Source organism: Xyrauchen texanus, chromosome 26, assembly GCF_025860055.1.
Source record: "Xyrauchen texanus isolate HMW12.3.18 chromosome 26, RBS_HiC_50CHRs, whole genome shotgun sequence".
NCBI classification, from domain to species: Eukaryota; Metazoa; Chordata; class Actinopteri; order Cypriniformes; family Catostomidae; genus Xyrauchen; species Xyrauchen texanus.
Window position 1 is genome coordinate 18,797,840 of NC_068301.1, and position 22,324 is coordinate 18,820,163.

Sequence of the window (22,324 nt, forward strand, 5' to 3'; positions counted from 1 at the left end):
GATAAAATCCATTACACCCCACTGAACAATAGAACCATAGCTCAGACTACAAATGGGGCTTTTCTACAACAGCACTGAAACTGAAAACCTTTGGATTTGATTGATGCTGAATCCAGAACAAAGGTTGTCAGTCCTTTGTCAGAGTTGCTGCAAAGTTTTTTAAATCAAATTTAAGACTTTCTTTCAAAACTTATTCAAATCAAATTAATACTGTAAGTCCATACAGAACAAACTCAATTTCTAAATAAATCATGAATCTCACATTCTTTTACTTAAAAATTTGACATAAATTCAGCAAGGCCTAAACACTGCTTTTCAGCAAAATAGTCATCTACTGAAGTTTGTTAAATCAATATTTTGAATGTGTTAAATAATGTTCTTAATCTTTCCTTCCTGTGACAGGGCAGCCCAGACAGATGGTAAAAGTGTCCAAGTTTATTTAAATACCAGAAGTAATTGTGTACCAAAACACCACTAATAACCAGGAGGAAAAAAAGAAGAAAAAAAAAAAAGAAATGTTTTAAATAATAGTGTGGCAGGGCAGAGGGCGAGACAGGGCAGGGCCGGGCCGTGATTCCACACACCCGGCCCCAAATCAGCCTAATCCGCCCTGCCACAAATACATTTTACATTTACAATTATTATTTAGCAGACGCTTTAATCCAAAGCGACTTAATGCATATTGCGGGACCTCAAAACAGGGGACTATTATTTTGAAATGTCTGTGCTTCACTGCTCATTCAAACAAATTAGAGAAATAAACTGAGCACTATTTCAACCATCTGCATACAGTTGAAGTTAGAAGTTTACATACACTTAGGTTGAAGTCATTAAAAAAAGATTTAATCACTCCACAGATTTAATATAAGCAAACTGTAATTTTGTAGTTTAGGACATCTACTTTGTGCATGACATGAGTAATTTATCCAACAATTGTTTACAAACAGATTGTTTCACTTTTAATTGACTACATCACAATTCCAGTGGGACAGAAATGTACATACACTAAGTTAACTGTGCCTTTAAGCAGCTTGGAAAATTCCAGAAAATCATGTCAAGCCTTTAGACAATTAGCTTCTGATAAGGTGTACTGAATTGGAGGTTTACCTGTGGATGTATTTTAAGGTCTAGTGCCTCTTTGCTTGACATCATGGGAAAACCTAAAGAAATCAGCCAAGACCTCAGAAAAAAACTTGTGGACCTCCGCAAGTAATAGTACACAAACAATAGTACGCAAGTATAAACACAATGGGAACACAAAGCCTTCATACCGCTCAGGAAGAAGACGCATTTCGTCTCCTAGAGATTAACATGGTTTGTTGTAAAAAATGCTAATCAATCCCAGAAGAACAGCAAAGGACCTTGTAAAGATGCTAGAGGAAACAGGTAGATGTGTATCTATATCCAAAGTTAAACGAGTCCTATATCGACATAACCTGAAAGGCTGCTCAGCAAGGAAGAAGCCAATGTTCCAAAACTGCCATAAAAAATCCAGACTACAGTTTGCAAGTGCACATGGGGACAAAGATCTTACTTTTTGGTGAAATGTCCTCTGGTCTGATTAAACAAAAATTGAACTTTTTGAGCATAATGCCCATCATTATGTTAGGAGGAAAATGGGTGATGCTAGCAAGCCAAAGAACACCATCCCTACGTGAAGCATGTGGGTGGCAGCATCATGTTGTGGGAGTGCTTTGCTGCAGGAGGGACTGCTGTACTTCACAAAATAGATGGCATCACGAGAAAGGAAAATGATGTGGATATATTGAAGCAACATCTCAAGACATCATCCATGAAGTTAATGCTTGGTCGTAAATGGGTCTTCCAAACGGACAATCCCCAGTCAAAGGCAAAATGGCTTAAGGACAACAAAGTCAATATATTGGTGTGGCCATCACAAAGCCCTGACATCAATCTGATAGAAATTTGTGGGCAAAACTGAAAAAGCGTGTGCGTGCAAGGAGGCCTACAAACCTGACTCAATTACACCAGTTCTGTCTGGAGGAATGGGCCAAAATTCCAGCAACTTATTGTGAGAAGCTTGTGGAAGGCTGCCCAAAACGTTTGACCCAAGTTAAACAATTTAAAGGCAATGCTACCAAATACTAACAAAATGTATGTATGAGCTTCTAACCCACTGGGAATATGATGAAAGAAATAAAAGCTGAAATAAATTATTTTATCTTCTATTATTCTGACATTACACATTCTTAAAATACAGTAGTGACCTTAACTGACCTAAGACAGGGAAAGTTTTCTATGATTAAATGTCAGGAATTGTGAAAATGTTTAAATGCATTTGGATAAGGTGTATGTAAACTTCTGACTTAAACTGTAGTATTAAAACACTAAACACTTTAAAAGAAACATATATTTCTTTTTATGTCATATATTCAACAACAATAGATCATCAGCAATCGCTTCTCATAAATGTCCGGTACTCAGTGATTGCACACCTCTCTGAAACTGCTGGAAACACTGAACAGACTGTATTTATTTAAGTAAATCATATCCTTTTTAAGTTTAATTATCACATTAGTCCATTTTGTGATTCCTGTCTTTCTGTCCCCAAATTTAAGACCTCTTTCAATGATAATTAAGAATTCTTTATACCTTTTAAGATATTTGTTTTACAACCTTAAAAGACTTTTTAAGGACAAACATGAACCCTGCACATTCAAGATCCCTGTCATACTGACCAGCGCAACATAAAACAATTACAGATTGCACCTTTCAAAAAGAGCCAATGCTGAGAAGCAATCTTTGGCTGCTATGAGACCTTTGAGCAACATACTACAAGCAGCTACTTTGCCGGTGGCGAAGCATCACCATGATCCTACAATTAAGAACGACTGCAATACATTTCACAAGCTAACTCAGCTCGACAAGAGGGACTTCACAGTCCCAGAGGACCAGTACTGTTAAAAGAGGAGACAGAATTCATAAAACTTTAATTAAACTGCCTCTTCCTCTTCCTTCCATTTTTCCTAATTTTGCACTAGATGTAAAAGAGGTGTTCCAGCAGCCTGTTCCCGTTTATCCCTATAAGCACTCTCATTTTGCCATTATACATGATTCTGGATGCATGACTATTGCCAATGCATGAATATTGCCAATAGTTAAAATAGTAATTTAGCAAATAACAAAATAATTGAAAAAGCAGCGTTACCATTAAGATTGCTGAGATGATCTCAAGGGTGAACTTTAGATTTGACCTTGACCAACCTCTAACAAGATAGTTACAATCACTATCAGAGTTCCCAGCAGCTTGTGGCTTAAATAAATATGGCATGATTCTTGGGACAAAAATCGATTGCAATCTCACATTCAGGTCTGGCACCATTCTGGTAAGGAACAGCAACTTTTCATGATCCAATCAATACTGATGGATAAAATGAAGCCCTATCCTACATTTTACATACACTGTATTCCCAAAAGTATGTGGACATCCCCTTATAATTAACAAGCTTGGCTATTCCAGCCATTTCTGTGAGAAATAAACTCAAATAAATCCCATAATATTTTATCAAGCATTTAGTGAACTCTACGCACTGACATTAATCCAGTCAGTAGTTATGTCACCTTGCGGTGAATGATCAGACACCGGTCGCGCACATCTCACTTGATGCAGAAAAGGCATTTGATATGGTAGAAAGATTTTGGAAATGTACAGGTTCGGTAATACTGTTATTGGTTGGATTAAGTTACTTTATAGACACCCGGTAGTGGCAAGTAGTGGCAGTTAGTGGCAGTACAAACAAATTGATTAATTTCAGATTATTTTACTCTGGATAGAGGCACCCAGCAGGGTTGCCCCCATTCCCTATTATTGCTCTGTCTTGTCCTGAAACCATTAGCAGCCGCAATAAGAAGGGAAGATATTTTCCAGGGGTGGTGGCAGGAGGTGTGGCGCATAAGCTTTTGCTTTACACAGATTATATTTTAATATGCATCTCCAACCCCATTAGATCCAAGTCTTGCCTCCGTAGAATTATTAATTCTATTATTAATAGAATTTTTAAAGTTATTGGGATACAGAATCAATTGGTCTAAATCCAAAGCTTTGGCTCTGACAGCGTACTGCTCAGTAACTGCTTTCCAGCCGTCCATGTTCCAGTGGCCCATACAGGGCATAAATTATTTGGGCATTTTATTCCCAGCAAATTTGTCTGATTTAGATTAGTTAATTTTGACCTCTTAATAAAAAGGTTTTTGAGCGATGTGGGCAGGTGGACTTCATTACATTTATCTATGACTGAAGGTTAATGTTATTAAAATGGATTGTATTCCAAAATGTAACTTCCTGTTACAATCTCTCTATGTAGATGTCTCCCTCTCTTACTTCAAGCAATTTGATAGCATAGTGAAGTACTTAATTTGGAATGGTAAGCATCCTAGATTACATTATGGGGTACTAGGCCTACCCAAGATTTTGTTTTATTATTTTGTATTCAGTCTCAGACATTTGGCTCGTTGGTTTTGTATTGAACAGGATGTTATTGCCCCTATTTTGCCATTGCAAAGCCTTTCTATCAAACTAATCTGAGAAGTTAAGTTACACCCCGTTATCTAGCAGTTGCACTCAGTATAGACATAAGTGTCCAGTGTGTTTAATTCAGACATTTATTTAAATGTTGCCTCAAGCATATTGCTGAACCCTAAATTATGTATTAAGTCCCCTTTCTCCTGGTCAGAGTGGATTGTGAAGGGGGTTACTACACTCAGTGACTTATAAGAGAGTGGATTGTTGAGATATTTTGAAAATTTGGTTCAACATTTTGGCATTGCCAGATCTCAGTTCTAAAGGTATTTACAGCCGAGTCACCTGCTATGTATTGTTTTTGGGAGTAACACACACACCCCTAAAGTGGCAGATACTCTGGGAGAGGTGATTACTGCTTTTGGAAAAGGTCATGAGGCATCATTGTATTACTCCCTGCTAATTCAGAGTCTGGGGGACAGAGCTTCAACTTCTCTCAAGAGATTATGGGAAAAAGATTTAAACTTGGTATTGGAGGAGGGAGTGTGGGCTAGGATTTAAAAAAAAAAGTAAAGTCTGTGTCTAGAGATGCAAGGGTTCACCTTATGCAATTTAAAATTTTAAATCGATTCTACTGGACACCCTCTAAATTGTATAGGCTTGGTCTTAAAAGACACACCACCTGCTGGCGATGACAATCAGAAGATGGAGACACAACTCATGTTTTTTGGGGGTGTGTTAAGATCCAGGAATCCAGGAAAAATTGTTTCAATGTATATATGTTGTGTTTTTTATTTTGATATACGTTTATGAATAAAAAAAAATGTTAATTGAAAAAGAAATATGCAATATGTTTCTGTTGAAGCAGAAGACCAGCAGGACATCACAAAAAAACAAGACGATAATGACCTTTCTTGAATAAGCTTATTCTTTAGACACATGCATTTGAGTGCTGGTGTTTGGATTTCTTGGCAGTTGATAGACTGCAGTAGCTCGTTGATCTGCCTCCATCCATCACAGTGGGCTCAGACTCAACGTGGGTCACTCGTTCCCTTTGGGCGCCTCAAAGGAACCCCAACATCACGTTCAACAAATCAATTACTTCCAATTCGCTTGCGGCATGTCACCGTTGTGCCTCCTCAAGGCTCACCATTTTCTTCAGGGAGGCCACGCAAAATCACATTTTAATGAGTTTTCTCAACAGGATCCGTCGCAGAATGAAAACATTTAAATTCAAACAGTTTCTTATCATTACCATGCCATTAGTCAAGAAAGCACAGGGAGGAAAGACAAACCTAACTCTTTCTTCCAGAACATAAAACCAGGGTTGCTAATAGTATGGGGGCGATGGTGTTAGATGTGACTAAATTAAAGATTAGGGCTGGATTTGAGGGCAGTGATTGTTAAAGCCGAGTGTGCAGGGCTGCAAACTATGCTGCTGGGCCCTTTCTCCGGCTTAGGTCTCTCAGCAATTAACTTGGCTGTCTGGCACCTGAACAAACAGAAAACTGAAGCATCCATTATTGCCAAAGATTAGCGCTCATATAAAGTACCTAACTTGCCACAGGAAATGGAAGAAATTATTTTACAAAGTCTCAAAGATATCCTCAACATCCAAAATAGGTTTATCTGCAGTGCAAATGTTTGCACATCAAAAAAGTATTGGAGAAGAAGCCCTGTGTCTACCAATATGTGACATGTAACATAATAGGGTAATTTTTACACCGACGTGTTGCAAACATGGGGTCAGGGTATGACTAGTCTCGTGCACCCAAACCTTTAACTAAAATGACAAAAGGTCTGGGGCTTATTGCTGTCTAAACTGGCTAAGAAAGCAAGTAATTAGTCAGTTTTGTCATTATGTACTGTTTAGGAACAGGGTTATCGGAGATATACACTCACTGAGCATTTTTTTTTTCTAACACCTGTATTCAAGCAATTATCTAATCAGCCAGTCGTGTGGCAGCAGTGCAATGCATAATATCATACAGATATGGTTCAGGAGCTTCAGTTAATGTTACATCAGTTAATGTTACATCAACCATCAAAATGGGGGGAAAAAATGTGATCTCAGTGATTTAGATCATGACATGATTGTTGGTGCCAGACAGGTTGGTTTGAGTATTTCTGTAACTGCTGATCACCTGGGATTTTCACGCACAACAGTCTCTGGAGTTTACTCAGAATTGTGCCAAAAACAAATGCATCCAAGTGGGCAGCAGTTCTGTAAATCAAAACGCCTTGTTCATGAGAGAGGTCGACAGAGAATGGCCAGACTGGTTCGAGCTGACAGAATGGCTACGGTAACTAAGAAAACACTCTGTACAACTGTAGTCGGCAGAATAGCATCTCAGAATGCACAACACATAGAATCTTGAGGAAGATGGGCTACAACAGTAGACCACATCGGACACATAAAATGCTCCGTGAGTGTATAATAACATAATACAAGAAGTAGGGGGAAAAAAATATTTTGATCAGTCTAACTATTTAATATCGATGCACTAATCTCCGGGAGCTATTGCACAGAAAACAAATGGAAAAATAGATGAATATATATGCCTTCTGAGGCTAAGAACAGTTTGTTTAGTTAACAATTGCAAGTTAGGCCCTGCTGGAAGATGTCGTAACTACACCATCTGGTTCCATTTGTTTAGCTAAAATAGGTCTGTGCTTACTGAAATTCTAAACACTGCCCCAGTGGCCAAAGTAGTAAATGTTTTTCTTATGTGCATGTGTGAACTCCATTTTCCAGGTCCACAGAGGGGCACCAAAAGCGAGTTGTGGAGAGAGCTGTTTTCAGCCATACAGGCTGCAATACACTGAAGAGGAATGCATATTTTATAAACTGTACCCCCCCATCCCAAACCCCAAATCTAAACTTAACCATCATTTTAAGGGGAAAAAATACAAGCTCCGAATCGCACTAGTCGCTGATTGTGCAAACGAGATTACCTTCTGCTTTCAACGCAGGATCCGAACCTTGTTCTCCCAGGCAGCAAGTGTAAACATGCTAGTGCCATTGCAAAAAAGTCTTATGGGAGATGCTGTTTTTCAGTGGGTCAGCCAATGTGGCCACACCTAGGGTACTGGGTACTGATCATGTTGTCCAAAAAGCATTTTTTTCTCCATAAAAGGTCATTTAAAAGTAGCCGTGTATTCTGACGAAATTTTTTTTTTGCAAGCAACATATAACTTACAAATATTTTATTATAATATATTAGCTGTTTGACCAATCCCCTATTTTTATTTAGCTATTTAGGAGCGCTATTAAAAGCATGAACTAGTGAAGGGTTTAGGACTGTGCATGCTCCTGTGGTGCCATCAGCCAAACAGCGTTGGCATGACATTCATTTCTTGGAGTCTTAGAGCGATTAAACACATGGCATTAAAGTCTCAGGCGACTGGCTCAAAAATGTCTATGATTCCCATGAGCAAAGATGGCAGATTTCCAATCACGTACATCCGGAGGGTCATGCACCAGCCGCGCATCTGTCATTGAGATCAACAGGAATGCTAAGGGATAGCTCTCTCCGGGAATTATGGATCTCTTTGGTTGCAATGGCACAAATTTGCCTTTAAAAATGCCCCCCTCATCGGCTATTTGGGGGAAAAAACAAATTTTTAACTATGTATTTATCATTTCAAACAATCAAAATTATATTTGAATTTTTTAAGGTCAATTGGCAACTCATTAACACAAGCAATCCAGCTTTTGATAGTCTCCCTAAAGACAGAATGCGACATATGGTACTGGCCTGCAAAATCTGTGGGTATGCTTTTATAGAATACCCCATCAATTCTCATTTTGTTCGGTGTGTTAAAATGTTGGCTTATAAAAGGCATGGGGAGACACAGATCTGAAATGAAAGCATTACAAGACCATGGAATTTCAATATCAAATGGTAGAGATAGTAAATGTATTAATAAGGAATCGCCTAGTGTCATTTCACAACATGAGATTGACAGCAATTGTGCGACTGAGCGTAGACTTACCGACCAATACTATACGTCCATTCTGAAACTCCTATGTTCTGTTTTAGGCAGCACACCCCATAGAAACATCAATACCCACCTCCATAAACCTCCCTGTCACTCAGCACCTCAATGCATCCAAATAAACATCTTATAACCTTTCCCTGCAGGGACAGAATGAGAAAAAGACAGTGCTATCAACATAAATATAGTGAGATTCCATTATACAGCTTTTATAAACAGAGGTTTCGTCTCTTGAATAGCACTCCGCTCTCCTGGAAGAGTCTGCTGAATTGTAAAACAGGTGAATGAGTTTGCAGTCAAAGGGAATGTTTTAGTGGTTCTGCTGGCAGTGGTCCTGTCCAGACGCACTCTGTCTTATTAGGAAGACAAGGGAGGTAACCAAGAGCCAGGTTAAAGAAAATTGATTTTGCAGCAGTGGCATACCACAAATCTTGGTGGCCTCCCTGCGAACCATTAGACAGGGCTCTGCCCACATGTGATAATGTCATACATTAGTGTTTGTATTGGGGCTAAAATAGTATTGCTGATGGAGTCAGATGAGATCTTATATTGAACAATTTTGCCTTCTCTTTAATACTTGTCTCTATATTTATCCTTTAATTTGCTTCTGTTCCTCTTTCTACATTTCTGTCATTTAGGAAGTGTAAGAGCTGCATCAACAAAAACATTTCAGCACATGCTTGAGAATTAGAGGTAAAATTGCAGCCTTTCACTGTCACGGTTTGTCAAGAACCAATCAACCTGACTCGTGAGTAATGAAGAGGCTGACGTTGTACTCTATGCTGAATCCATTTTCACCTACCTTACTGCCTGTTAGAGACTAATTACCAGACAACCATACAGGGTAAGGAAAAACAACAAGGACAACAATTGATGTGATATGACACATTCATTGCTGTTACATCCTGAAGATTACGTCAATGTCAGAGTATTAAAAACCAGCATGGCAAGGCGACAATGCCTCTGACTGTAACCGGCTGTTAGGCTAACTAACAAACAAACACATGAGAGCACATTATGCATCATCACAAGGAGACGTAAATTAGGCAAAAACACATGTAATGGTCTGCAAATCAGCTCCATGTTGTCTGGCAGCATATTTATCAAGAAAGGCCTTATGGTTTCTGCTGTAGAAATATGAAAGTTAGTTTATGCATCCAATCTGACCTATATAAAGACCCCATGAAATCACAATGGCTTTTAGTCAATGGCTATTAGCTTTGAAGCCATCTGTATGCTAGTGTCCTCCTAAAAGTTATGTATATATGCAATATATGCATTTCAAATTTCAGCCTTTCTCTTCATGGGAAATAACCCATGCTGCACTACACAGATTGTTGTCAATCAAATGCTTTCTAGAATAAGAATGTGCTTCTCCCTGTAACAAAGCTGCAAGTAGCAAAGCATGGTCCACGGCTGTGAAGTAACTAAGTGGGGAATTCACCAATAATGATTTGCACCCAGTAAAAGCACAGTTTTTTTGCCTGTGCTGTTTGTGCTAGTTTAGCGACCGATTCACTAAAGGAATGATGCAGGTTAGGCAACGGAGCAAATGCACCCACAAAATTGCTGCTGAACGGAATTTGCATGTGCAATTCTGACCTTGTGGGCCAATTCGGCGCGCTATACAGTGGAGGGCACAGTGGGCGAATGTGACATGAAACACTTTGCCGGCATCACTCGCACTACTGTGATTCATTTCTGAATCATCTCTTTAAAATGCGAAAGTGCTCATCTACACTGCACATCTAGATATTTATCAGGCTATAACACTTATATTTATTTATTTATTCATCCATCCATAATTTTATAATTATTTGATTAATTTTAACTGATATGATCAGTTGAAAGTGTTTACAAACATCTCTTTTAAATAAAATACATTTTACTACTTTTGTAGTAAATTTACTACAAATGTACTTAAATTTGCGGTAATAGCACGATTTAAATTGTGCCAGGCAATTTTTGTAAATGAAGCACAATCTAAAATGAGCCTAATTTTCATAGAAAGGAGGAGTGTTTGCATGGAAAGGATTAACAATAACTTCCTTTAAAGGGGAATTCAGTAGTTCTCTAGCTAGCGTTAGCATTGCATATACGACAATTTTTTTTTTTATAGAAAACTATTATGATTACAGTCTTCATCTCTTGTGAGTGTACACCATTCAGATCACTCTTCACAAAAACACAATTCAATGCAAATTTAGTGACGATTGTGTCTGCTAAATGAACTTGTGAGTGGTTAGTTAATAAGATGCAGGTTTTTGCATTGAAAATGCTAAATTTGTGTATAACTGTAAAATGAATCTGCCCCTAAACTTTATTGGCGATTTAAAAAAAAAAAAAATGATATGTCTGAACAATTTGATATGTCCTGCTCAAACTTCCTGTTTCAATAGGAAATACGTCAACACAGGACAGAAAACTGCTAGTCAAGCCATTTCATGGAGTCTTTAATTGTTGCAGAATAGAGTGTATAATCCAACAGAGAAAACATCTGCCTGTTTTAGTAGTCTTGCAGCTTTCAAGGTTGGAAAAGGGTTGAAAAAGCATGGAGAGAAAGACACTTCCATTTGAAAACAAAAAAACGCCAAGCACAATACCTCAATACCTGGTCTGGAAACATGAAAAATGCTTGAATATTTGTTCCAATGTAGCATCAAAGGGAGAGAATTTAAATGGTCCAAACAGGAGGAAATTGCATTTGGGCGGGTGTCCATACATTTGCACATGCACAGATATCTCTGGGCTGGCTGGAGGCTGATCAGATAGCAGTAACTTCCTGTGCCAATTAGAGCTAAGCAGCGATGCAGAGTTATGCAGAGTGAAAGAGTGAAAGGGGGGGGGGAGAGAGAGAGAGAGAGAGAGAGAGAGAGAGAGAGAGAGAAAGACTGAAAATCGGCAGCATCATTTCACATGAGCCATTCCGAATTAACCCTCCCTGTCTCTTAGGCCACATCATTTGAGATAAAGACATCTCACTAGTGTGAGTTCTGGCATATTGATCACAGGACACAAACAGGTGTATTTATTCATGCATCATATTGGCTGATGAAACATCACAAGTTATTTAAGTCCCATATACGTCAAGTCAGATTTCAGATTGTTACGCCAGCTTCTGCACATACTGAGTAATAAAATCTGTGTAGTTCTCCAAGGTGATAGCATGACTGAATCTTTGGTACTGACGTTTTTGAACAAGCAATCATTTCTGTTCCCAAAGAGTGGAAGTAAAATCTCCTACACTGCTTTTAAAGGCACTAGAGACAAAGTTTCAAAGTGGAAGCACTGCTGCCAATTCCTTCTGTACTGTTCTGAGAACAAAAGCACAAGGCTTATCCTAGTTACTCATACTGTACCTGAAATGAGGTTGTGTTAGAAACCGTAGAATATATATGTTGCCTTCAAAAAATTATCGGATGAAAGCATCTTAACAGGCAAGATGTTAAGCAAATAGTAGATTTAGATGTACCTTAAAGGGATAATTCACCCAAAAATGAAAATTCTTTCAACATTTACTCACCCTCATGCCATTCCAGATGTGTATGACATTCTTCAGCTGAACGCAAAAGATTTTTAGAAGAATATCTCAGCTCAACAGGTCCTCACAATGCAAGAAAATGGTGACGAAAATTGTTAAGCTCCCAAAGGACATAAAGATAGCATAAAAGTTATCCATAAGACTCCAGTGTGTAAATCTATATCTTATGAAGCGATATAAGTGTGGGTGAGAAACAAATCAATGTTTAAGTCCTTTTATACAATCAATCTCAACTTTCACTTTCATATGCTTCTTATTTTGTTTTTGCCGATTTGCATTCTTCGTGCATATCGCCAGCTACTAGGCAGGGAAGAGAACATATAGTATAATAAATATTGATCTGTTTCTCATCCATCTTCTCATCTTTGCTTGTGTTAATCAGAATAAAGACATACACATCTGGGATGGCATGAGGGTGAGAAAATGATGAGAGAATTTTCATTTTTGAACTATCCCTTTAATGACTTAATTACCTTCATGTAACATCTGCAAATGCAGTATTTTTCAGGTTTCAAACACAGCCAAAACCTCACAAGTTCACTAGGTGCATCAAGTTTTATGTGATATTATCATATGAAGCTTAATGTCAATCCAAAGGATAGATACTATATTTTAATTAACATGTACTAAAACTGCAAATAATAAAGATCTGAATAAAAAGTTAGCATTCATATTTTAATTCAGAAATTAAATAAATCCCATTATATTTAAGGGCATGCTGCTCATGCTGCTCAATTCTATGACTTTTAGGCACAGCAGTTCTCCACAAACCTTATACAGTTGTAGTGCTTGAAAGTGCTGGCGGCCTTCTGGCATTCTAAACACAACTGGATCGCACCTGGGTAGTCTTCCTCCTGTAAAACAAACAGTTACATTTTATCTGAATATTTGTACAGGGTCAAACTATGAGCTAACGGTTTAATGAATGCTGTTACATAGCTAATGTGGAAATGTAATCTTCCAATGAGACAATAAAGTTCATTTTGCATGAGTATTTTAAATTTAGAGGACATAAACAGACTAAATATTATAATAAGTTGGGTTGGGAGATCCAATTGGAACCAAAGGAATTTCATGGCATTCAATGCTGTTTATGTTTCTTTAAGGCCTGCATTCTTCCGCCTCCATACTAAAATACTCTGACAGTGTTTCCTGCACTACTAGTGAATCTACAGCAGCACACCAAAATAAATTGTGTTTTTGCGTGTAGCTGTTAGCTGATTTTAGTTGTGAGCTCACAGTCTGAACTGAATGTAAATGGGCGCTGTGTAGTGTTTGTAAACAAATGAGACTTGTAAGCAAGCTCTTTTAATGCATAGGTCAAACTGGTTAAAAATGTGTCTAAAGTGAGCCAAAACTGTTTGCTCACTCTCAAAATTATCATGCGACTTACTCACATTAGGACAATTTATTGATTGATTTATTTTTGTAATAAAACTGTAATATTTTTATCATGTAACTGAAAATAGTATTGTGTGATATTTTTAGCAATATTGTTTATTAAATATAAACTAAATATTGTCTATATATAATATAGACATTTAGTCTAGGTATAATATAGTTAATTAGTGGGTGAAAAGAAACTCAATAAAAAACATCTTTGTCCAGCTAATACACATAAATACATATGTGAGGGCTCTTTTGGACCTACTTTAAATATGGGGTGCATTTGTGCACAGTATATTTGAATAGATTGCTGTTAAACATATCAACTTACCTCCAGCATCTCACTTAGTCTGACATCAGTTCTTTGCTGTAAAGACAGAGACAGAAAGATGGCATGTGAGGCTGGGCAGTAGCAAATGAACTCTCATAGAGACTTGCTCTGTTTAGCCATTAACCATGCTGATGAAGTGATTACCAGAGTCTTTATGGTCCTCAAAGACTTCAGCAATCCTGTTAACAGCTGTCGGCGTCTCTGATTGGCCAACAGCCCAAGACTGGCTTCAGTGAAGCCCTCTTTAGCAGAATGAAGCTGCCTGGAAGCAAAGGAGAATAACAGACTCGAAAACCTTTAACATCTGTACCTTTTATACAACTTATTAAAATAGCAAACTGATAGTCGAAATGCAACTTTTTTTGGTATTAGAGGAACAAATCTTGTTTTAGTTGTGAGATCTATTAGCATACATGTTAGGTAGACTATTACATTATAACAAAATTAACCTAGTATGAAAAACAGCTACTTTTAAATATGATAAATGTGTATATCTGTACTTTCAAAATTTGATTTTTCCTGTCCCATGCAGAATTATGCAGAGTGAAAGAGTGAAAGAGAGAGAGAGAGAGAGCGAGAGTATATCCAACAATTAAAATAATAACATATTGCCATACATTTTACATATTGATAATCATTTTAAAATGTATTTTTTTTTAAATTTTGTCTATTTTTTTTTTTGTATGCTCATTGCTGTAAAATAATGTCAATCACACCATTTTTTTTTTTTTTTACTGAAATCATATATCTCAAATGTTGGTAACAAGGTTGCAAAAATTGTAAACTTGGTATAAAAAGAATGGACAATAAATTGACTGAATATTTTGTATGACCTTTTGTTTGTATGACCCCATTTATGACCCCATTTTCTGAAGATTAAGCACGTCCTTTAACTGACAATTTTTTGAAAACAAAAAAAGTCTTTCAGACTGTTTTGCACCCTATTCGTGGAAAGTTTCAAGAATATTTTCTTTATTTACAGTGATAAAGGTTCTCTGACCTTCGTGCATTTGTGCAGATGACTGCAGCCAGTTGCAGGTTGGTCTGCAGAGACGTCACTCTCTCAAGTTCCTATGACACAACATTGATTTGAAAGTTTGTGACATAATGTTTCCTGAACATTACACAAGTGTTACTTTGAAATCCTTTGCAGTAGACACCAAAAACGAGACACAACCTTTCTTCTTTGTAGCTGCCTGGATATAAGCTCACAAAGATAACAGTTCTAAGAGGGTGTACATAAAACTCTTTCAAAATTCTTGCATTTAAAAACATCTAGAATGAGCACAACAGAATTGAAAACACTGCAGAGGTTTAACAAGCATTTTAAAAGTTTGACTCTTTTTAACTTCACACAAAGTCCACAATGGCCACATTCCATCTGAATTTGTATGGGTGTAGTGGCGGTGCTTTATATGAGATGATTTTAACCCTATAAAGCCTAGCGCATCATATTTGATATTTCATACTTTGTATGATCAACATTATCAATACATTGCTAAAAACCTTGTTGTTTGCAACATACTAGATGTCATTGAAGACCTCTAGTAGAAGTAGAAGACCTTGTAATTTCATTTCCAAAATGACTGTCTTTGTATTGTGATGTCTTCTTGCCATGAAAACTTTGCTGATTTTGATTAAGTAAAAGTAAAAATAATGTTTATATTGTTACTGATATTTCAAATTGAGTATTTACTGAACTGAAGCACCTTGTGCTTGCATACATTATAGGACAAATATGATATATTTATCATATGGCTTTTGAGATATGGCTCTATATGTGGCTCTCAATCTCTCATGAGTTTTTAAAACACTGACATCAAATTTTTATAAGTAGGATCTAACATGCATACATATTTTTATATATGTACAGCTTGCTCTGTCATTATAAAGATCCCATTGTTTTATATTACAAGCTATTATAATGTCATTTTACTATAACATCCTGAGAAAAAAAGGTTTTATAATTTCACTTCTTTGAGTGTTAATATAGTGTATGGTGCATAAAAACCATATGATAATAATTTGGGTCAACTTGGTTCAAATGTTTTGGGTAGCCTTCCACAAGCTTCTCACAATATGTTGCTGGAATTTTGGCCCATTTCTCCAGACAGAACTGGTGTAATTGAGTCAGGTTTGATGGCGTCCTTGCTTTCACATGCTTTTCCAGTTCTGCCCACAAATTGAGATCAGATTGATGTCAGGGCTTTGTGATGGCCACTCCATTACCTTGACATTGTTGTCCTTAAGCAATTTTGCCACAACTTTGGAGGTGTGCTTGGGGTCATTGTCCTTTGAAAGACCCATTTGTTATCGAGCTTTAAATTCCAGGCTGATGTCTTGAGATGTTGCTTCAATATATCCACATAATTTTCCTTCCTCATGATGCACCAGTGCACAAATGCAACAGTCCTTCCTGCAGCAATAATTGTAATTTTAGTTTCATTAGGCCAGAGGACATTTCTTCACAAATATATTTGTCACCATGTGCACATGCAAACTGTAGTCTGGCTTTTTTATGGCAGTTTTGGAGCAGTGGCTACATCCTTGATGAGCAGCCTTTCAAGTTACGTTGAAATACGTAGGACTCGTTTTACTGTCGATATAGACCAGTGTTTCCCAACCACTGTGCCGTGTCACAATAGTTTGCCGTGAAAGATTGTCAGGTGTGCAGTGGAAAATTATCAAATTCTACAAATTAAATAAACGTTTTCAGGGATCCAAACTGCTCACATCTCTGAGAAATTTGCCGTTTTGAAATCATAATCGGTCACTTTTGTGATTGTGAAAAACATTAAGGGTCTTTCACATGACTCGAGTCAGTGCTGCAGAATACATTGAAGTCTATAAAGTGACGTCACTTTACACCAAAGTGTTTTTCACACACAAGTTTTTGCTTCACCGATAATGCCTTTGAGAGTACTAAGCAACAAGAAATATTTAAAATCTGTCCAAATTTGTGAAGAGATATTGAATGTCTCAGAATTTCTTTTAATTAAATATTTCCTTATCATTTACGAATATCAGAGACCCCAGTTATTGAACTAATTAAATTCACAGAGAAAATGCTTAGACCTAAACATAAACAAGTCCTTTTATTTAGACAGTAATTTGTCGCCACCTAGTGACATTTTCAGAAGGGGTGTTACGTGCTGCAGCGTATTTCGATTGTTTTCTTTTCTCCCATTCATCTTTACTGTCATGATTCTTAGGTTCAGTGATTGGTTATTCATCCTGTCAATCTTCATTAGTTTACGTGACAACCTCCCCCTTAAGGAACCAATCCGGTCTCTCCTTCTCTCTATAAAACCTGGAAGTGACAACAAGGAGGAGGCTTGTTTATCCCTCTTTTGTCTTCGGACTTGTAATAGCTACTTTGATGTGTTAGCGAGACAAGCATTTTTGTTACTTGGTTTATCTGTTGTGACATTGCTTCACTTAAATCGATTATTCAAAAACTATCTTTTTGGACCTTGAGAGTGGGGATAGGGTAGCATGTCACATGATCTACACTACACTACGTAGAATTTGAATTTGTCTAAACACACCAGGTAAGGTGCGGGTGCTACCCTCTGTATTTATGACGTTTGTTTAGTTAGTGTAGTTTAAGTATTGTTTTCATATTTCTATTTTCTGCGTTAGCTTGAGACTTAAAGATATAAGATAGAAGTTTTGTTTTGCTGATTTCTTTGCTTTAGCACCGCTCATTGTCCTTTACTCCTTTGTCTGGTTTGTTGTTTTTTTGTCCTACCATTTGAACATATTCTGTAAATAGATATTTGTTGTTTCACTATTTGCGCTGTAAATAAGATTGGGTGTACTGATATGATTGGTTACAAATAATAATATTTAGCAGTAACCCATATCTGTCTCTGCCTGATTCATTCCATCACACAAGTTTTCGGTAACTGAACCCGTTTTCTTTTCATTTAATTCTCTTAATTTAGTTAATCTTTTCACTATATGTTACGTACTCTTAAATTATCTAGACAACTAAAAGGAGGACGTAACAAGGGGTCATTGAAAAACTCAGTTAATGCAATTGAACAAATTTGTGAAACAGAAGCAAGCCTCACCAAAATACTCTTTATTTTGCAGCTAATTGTGCACAATTGTAAACTTGAATAAAATTGAATCACTAAAATAGCTGGAATTGGTGCTTGATATTTTTTCATTACCCATTTAACTCTCTTGGCACCTGTGACCTCACTCAACGTAGCCTACCTATGTGACTTGTTTTTTTTTTTTTTGTCTAGCTGAATTTCAAACATTACAAGTAAATATGCTACTAAGACGGACAGAAAACATGGACAAGTTCTTGAAAAGGAAAAATATTGACAATGGTTAGCCTATGTGGGATAGTGGTGTGACATAGAATTTTTTAGTCAGTAAAGTGTAAAGTATAATATATATATATATATATATATATATATATATATATATATATATATATATATATATATATATATACACACACACACACACACACACACACACACACACACACACACGTTTCTTTAGTACAAGGAAAGCTAGTTGTCATGGCCAAACTTCCAAACATTTGGTATCTCTGAAAAGCCCAGGGTGTCCTCAAGGTGTACTGTGTCAAGTCTCGGCTAAGAGAAACAAATAAATAACAAAAGTCCAATAAAAACATTAATTGCAGGGTTTCAATAGTATAATGATCTATAAAACCTGTTGTATCAAATATGATACAATAAGCAATCACACATTGAAAGATTTTGTCTATAGATAAATAAACGCTCCATTTTAAAACTATTATTCCATATGTCATGCTTTATGGGGTTAAATGCGCAACTACGAGTGGGTTGTACGCTGTCAGCATGCTATTTTAAGTATCACCATTCAAAATATTAGTCAATTCGATTTAACCCAATACTGGTATAGACAATGGCCTTGGCATTCCTTTCATACAGCTACCTGGATATTTGTAGAGAAAGACTGATGTATTGGCAAGAAACATTGAATATTTGTCCATTTTGAGATTATTGGCATTGGCCAATCACTTGGCCGATCAAAAAACAAGTCTACCAAAATGTACCACTGCCTTTGCTAATGAATAATATGCAATTCCTGTTTTTAAATATTTTCAGTCTATTTTGATTACACATTGTGTAAAAAAATTCATTTAATTTCAGCCTGTATTTGTAGAGTGGCTATAACTGCATTGTATTAGCCTAAATCACATAAACATCTGCATTTTAACAGCTATCAGCTGTCCTCCATCCTCTAATTATGCACTGGCCACTAAATAAAATCCATACAACTATTTATTAGCTCTCATTAAGAACTGCGACTCTTACCTCAGTCATTAATTGGTTCAGGCTAGAGGAGACACCCTTTCTTCTATTAAGTAATTTCTTCAAGCTCACAATGAATGATAAGGTATGAGTGAGAGCATACTGGTGAAAAAAAGCTTTCATTATTAGAATGTTCCTAGACTAATAAAAAAGTTGAAGTTCAGGGCTTTTTGCAAGGTTTTTTCCCCTCAAAGCATTGAAGAGCATGGCCGTCACAGACCGAGGTAAATTCACACTGAGTGACCAAGTCTTTCAATGCACATCAGCTCTACCCCAGACAGAGCAAGCCTTCAGCACAGAGACACATTATAGATAACTATTTGGCATAAGAATACGAGGTGGAAAAAATTATATTCCATGGAGAGGGCAGGAGAAACAAAGGCTCCTTATGCAAAGTATCACATGAAACGTACTTTCTTCAAAAGACAAGCTACAGGAAATAACCCAGAGAAAGCTGGAAGGCTTCTTGAGATGAATAAACCACATTGAGCTTAAAATTCAGTGCTTGAGTTGGCTAAAATACATTCTACAGACTCCACTGCTCCATCATACAAATAGAAGTACAAATAGGAATAGAATAAAAGTGTAGTGTTTGATTTGTTTTGATGTTCGTACTACTGATAAACACATGGAAGGCGTGATGTCAAAAGGATGTCAGTGTTAAGCAAACATGTCTAATAAACTGATCTGTGAGACAGGGAGCTCTGAAGTACCCTTGGATTCGCCCTAGCTAGAATGGGATGCTGGCCGAATTATAGCCCCTCTGAGTCAAAGGCTACTTAAAGGATCCAGTGGACTTCTGAGCTTAAACAAGTTGACTCACAGGCTCCAAGAAGCTCAGCTTTGGGGTTCAGAGCAATCTTCCGGATTTAAGTTTCGACTGACACAGAAGAGAGAAAAAACAACAGGCACCCTCCCACACAAATTAGAATGGTAATTTGTCTTATTAGTTCAATGATAACCCTGCATCCTCAGTTTCAGTCAATGAGGCGTGTTCTGTGCATTTGGGCTTCCACACTTGAAGTCCGGTTGACCTCACCCTCCCTAATCTGTACTACTGACCTGAATACCAAAAAATGTACAGTCAATATTTTGGAGGATCAGCAGTCTGTAAGTCGTCCACACCAGTGACACATTGATGTGCATCTAATTATAATACTTTTGTCTCTATTCTGTCCATTGACTAATCCACTTATCTGTCTGCGAAAGCATCACCCCTACCACCTAACAACCATCTTTGCTGTGGCATCAAATGTCAAAAAGTAATTTTTTGCTATTTATACTGTGTATAGAATATAAACATTACAAATGATCTACTGCATTTATCTTACTTTCAACTATTATATGGTAAAAACAGCTTCTTTACTGATCTCATGTGGATTCCATTCATAAAAGGAGGTAGAAAGCATGAATATGCAGCTTGAAGCAATTGACAGGTTCAGTGACAAAGCAGAACTGTTCAAGTATACAGACAACAAACCTATAAAAATACCAGAGATTGCTTGGAAATTATAGACAAACCATGCATTCTTAAACATCTGTTTTATCTCTCCTCAGCCTAAATGTTATTATTACATTCTACACTGTGTTTATAAGGATAATTATAGGTGCTAACCCCAGTGTCCTGGCCAAATCTGACCATTGGCCTCTATCCATCATGGCTTCTAATAATACCCTTTATATATGAATTGGCTACATCACTACTCTCCTCTCCACCAAAAGCTGGTGTGTGGAGGGCATTCTGGTGTAATATGTCTGCCGTCGCATCATCCAGGTGTATGCCGCACACTGGTGGTGGTTAAGGAGATTCCCACTATACTATGTAAAGCGTTTTAAGTGTCTACAAAAGCGCTATTTAAATGTAACAAATGATTATTATTATTTTTAGTTAGCTGACTTCTTCGACATGCTAATATGACACATAAGGTTAACCGTCTACATCATTTCCTCAGTTGACATCTTGCTTCAGCTATTTGATCATGCATGGTGTCATGTATACTTGGAGAAAGTGAAGAAGACTTTAGCTTGACTGTACCAAACCCCCGGTAGCTTGATTTTAACTGCCCGAGTAAACGTACTCAGTGAAGACTCAAGATTTCCCTAAATGAAACTGTTACTAACAAGTGCCTGGTGTGGATGGTATGATGCCTTAAGGCATACTCTACGCAAGTACGTGTACATTTAACTATGGAAGCTCGATTTTGTGTGTTACGCATTTCAAAATATGTGAGACCGCAATTAACAATATGACACAAATTCTCAACGTTACTGCAAGGGGTTCTATAGTGGAAATTAGTCTGAACTGTCCACTTCTACAATTAATTTTCTCTTTCAAGTCAACTATTGTTATGGCCGAGCAACAGTTAAAAGAAAATATTGCTGAGCCAGTAAGTTGAAGTCAATATTTTTGTAGCAACTTACCTGAATAATAACACATCCAGTTTAACACAGGCACAGACTTTAGAAGGTAACTCTATCGCCCCTTTGAGAACTGAGGTTTGTTACTGCCACAGTATAGCAATAACACATGCATAGTGGCAATGCATTGGCCAAGAGCATGCATCTGCATACACATACTTGTGTAAAGTATGTTTCTGGCTTTAGCCTATTGGCTGATCTCTGGATTTTTTTATGGAACAATGTGGTATAGTCAACAAAAATCTGGGTTGGTAACTTAAAGATTGTAGGTTCAAACCCAGCAAAGCATTATCCATAACGCATCTTAATGCCTTCAAGCCAGACACCTCGAGCAAGCGCAGGTTGTTCCAGGGAGGTTGTGTCTGTAGTACAGTTGGTATATTGTAGTTTGGATAAAAGCATTTGCTAAATGATTACCTACATAGTAAGAAAATAATAGAGAGAAAGACCATTTCTGTGATGTGATGCACCTCTGTTTGACTATTTCATTGATGGGGACAGAAGAAAACGAATCACAATATCCAGAAGGCATAGAGACTATAATACAGCTCAAAAGCATGCCTGAAATCCCATCTTATCTCTGAAAGGCTTGGAACAGACACAAACTGCTGAGGTGTAAAATAGCTTGTTGTAAAGCATCAGAAGGCTTATAGGGAAAAAGGCTCTTTAAAAAGGAGGAACACAAATAACCATACTTCAATTCTCTCTACATCTGGAGCCGTTTAGTAGACAATGTCCAGCCTAATTTCATAAAATTTACATGACCACATCATTTCGTGTCATTTCTATGACTTCTTTCATCTCAAGTATCTGCTTTCATGCTTGACTGGCCTTGAGCAGCGGTCCTC

General features: G+C 37.2%; 1 protein-coding gene across 2 annotated transcripts in view; it reads right to left on the reverse strand.

Annotated features, from left to right (window-relative positions):
- LOC127619747 (syndetin-like) overlaps nucleotides 1-22,324 on the reverse strand; it is a 179,331-nt gene that overhangs the window by 125,167 nt on the left and 31,840 nt on the right. For both annotated transcript variants that reach the window (XM_052092726.1, XM_052092727.1), the window contains exons 6-9: nucleotides 14,738-14,808; nucleotides 13,882-13,999; nucleotides 13,738-13,773; nucleotides 12,792-12,874 (exon numbers count right to left, since the gene is read on the reverse strand). In XM_052092726.1, the coding sequence (XP_051948686.1) occupies nucleotides 12,792-12,874; nucleotides 13,738-13,773; nucleotides 13,882-13,999; nucleotides 14,738-14,808 (308 nt within the window). The remainder of the gene's footprint in view (nucleotides 1-12,791; nucleotides 12,875-13,737; nucleotides 13,774-13,881; nucleotides 14,000-14,737; nucleotides 14,809-22,324) is intronic.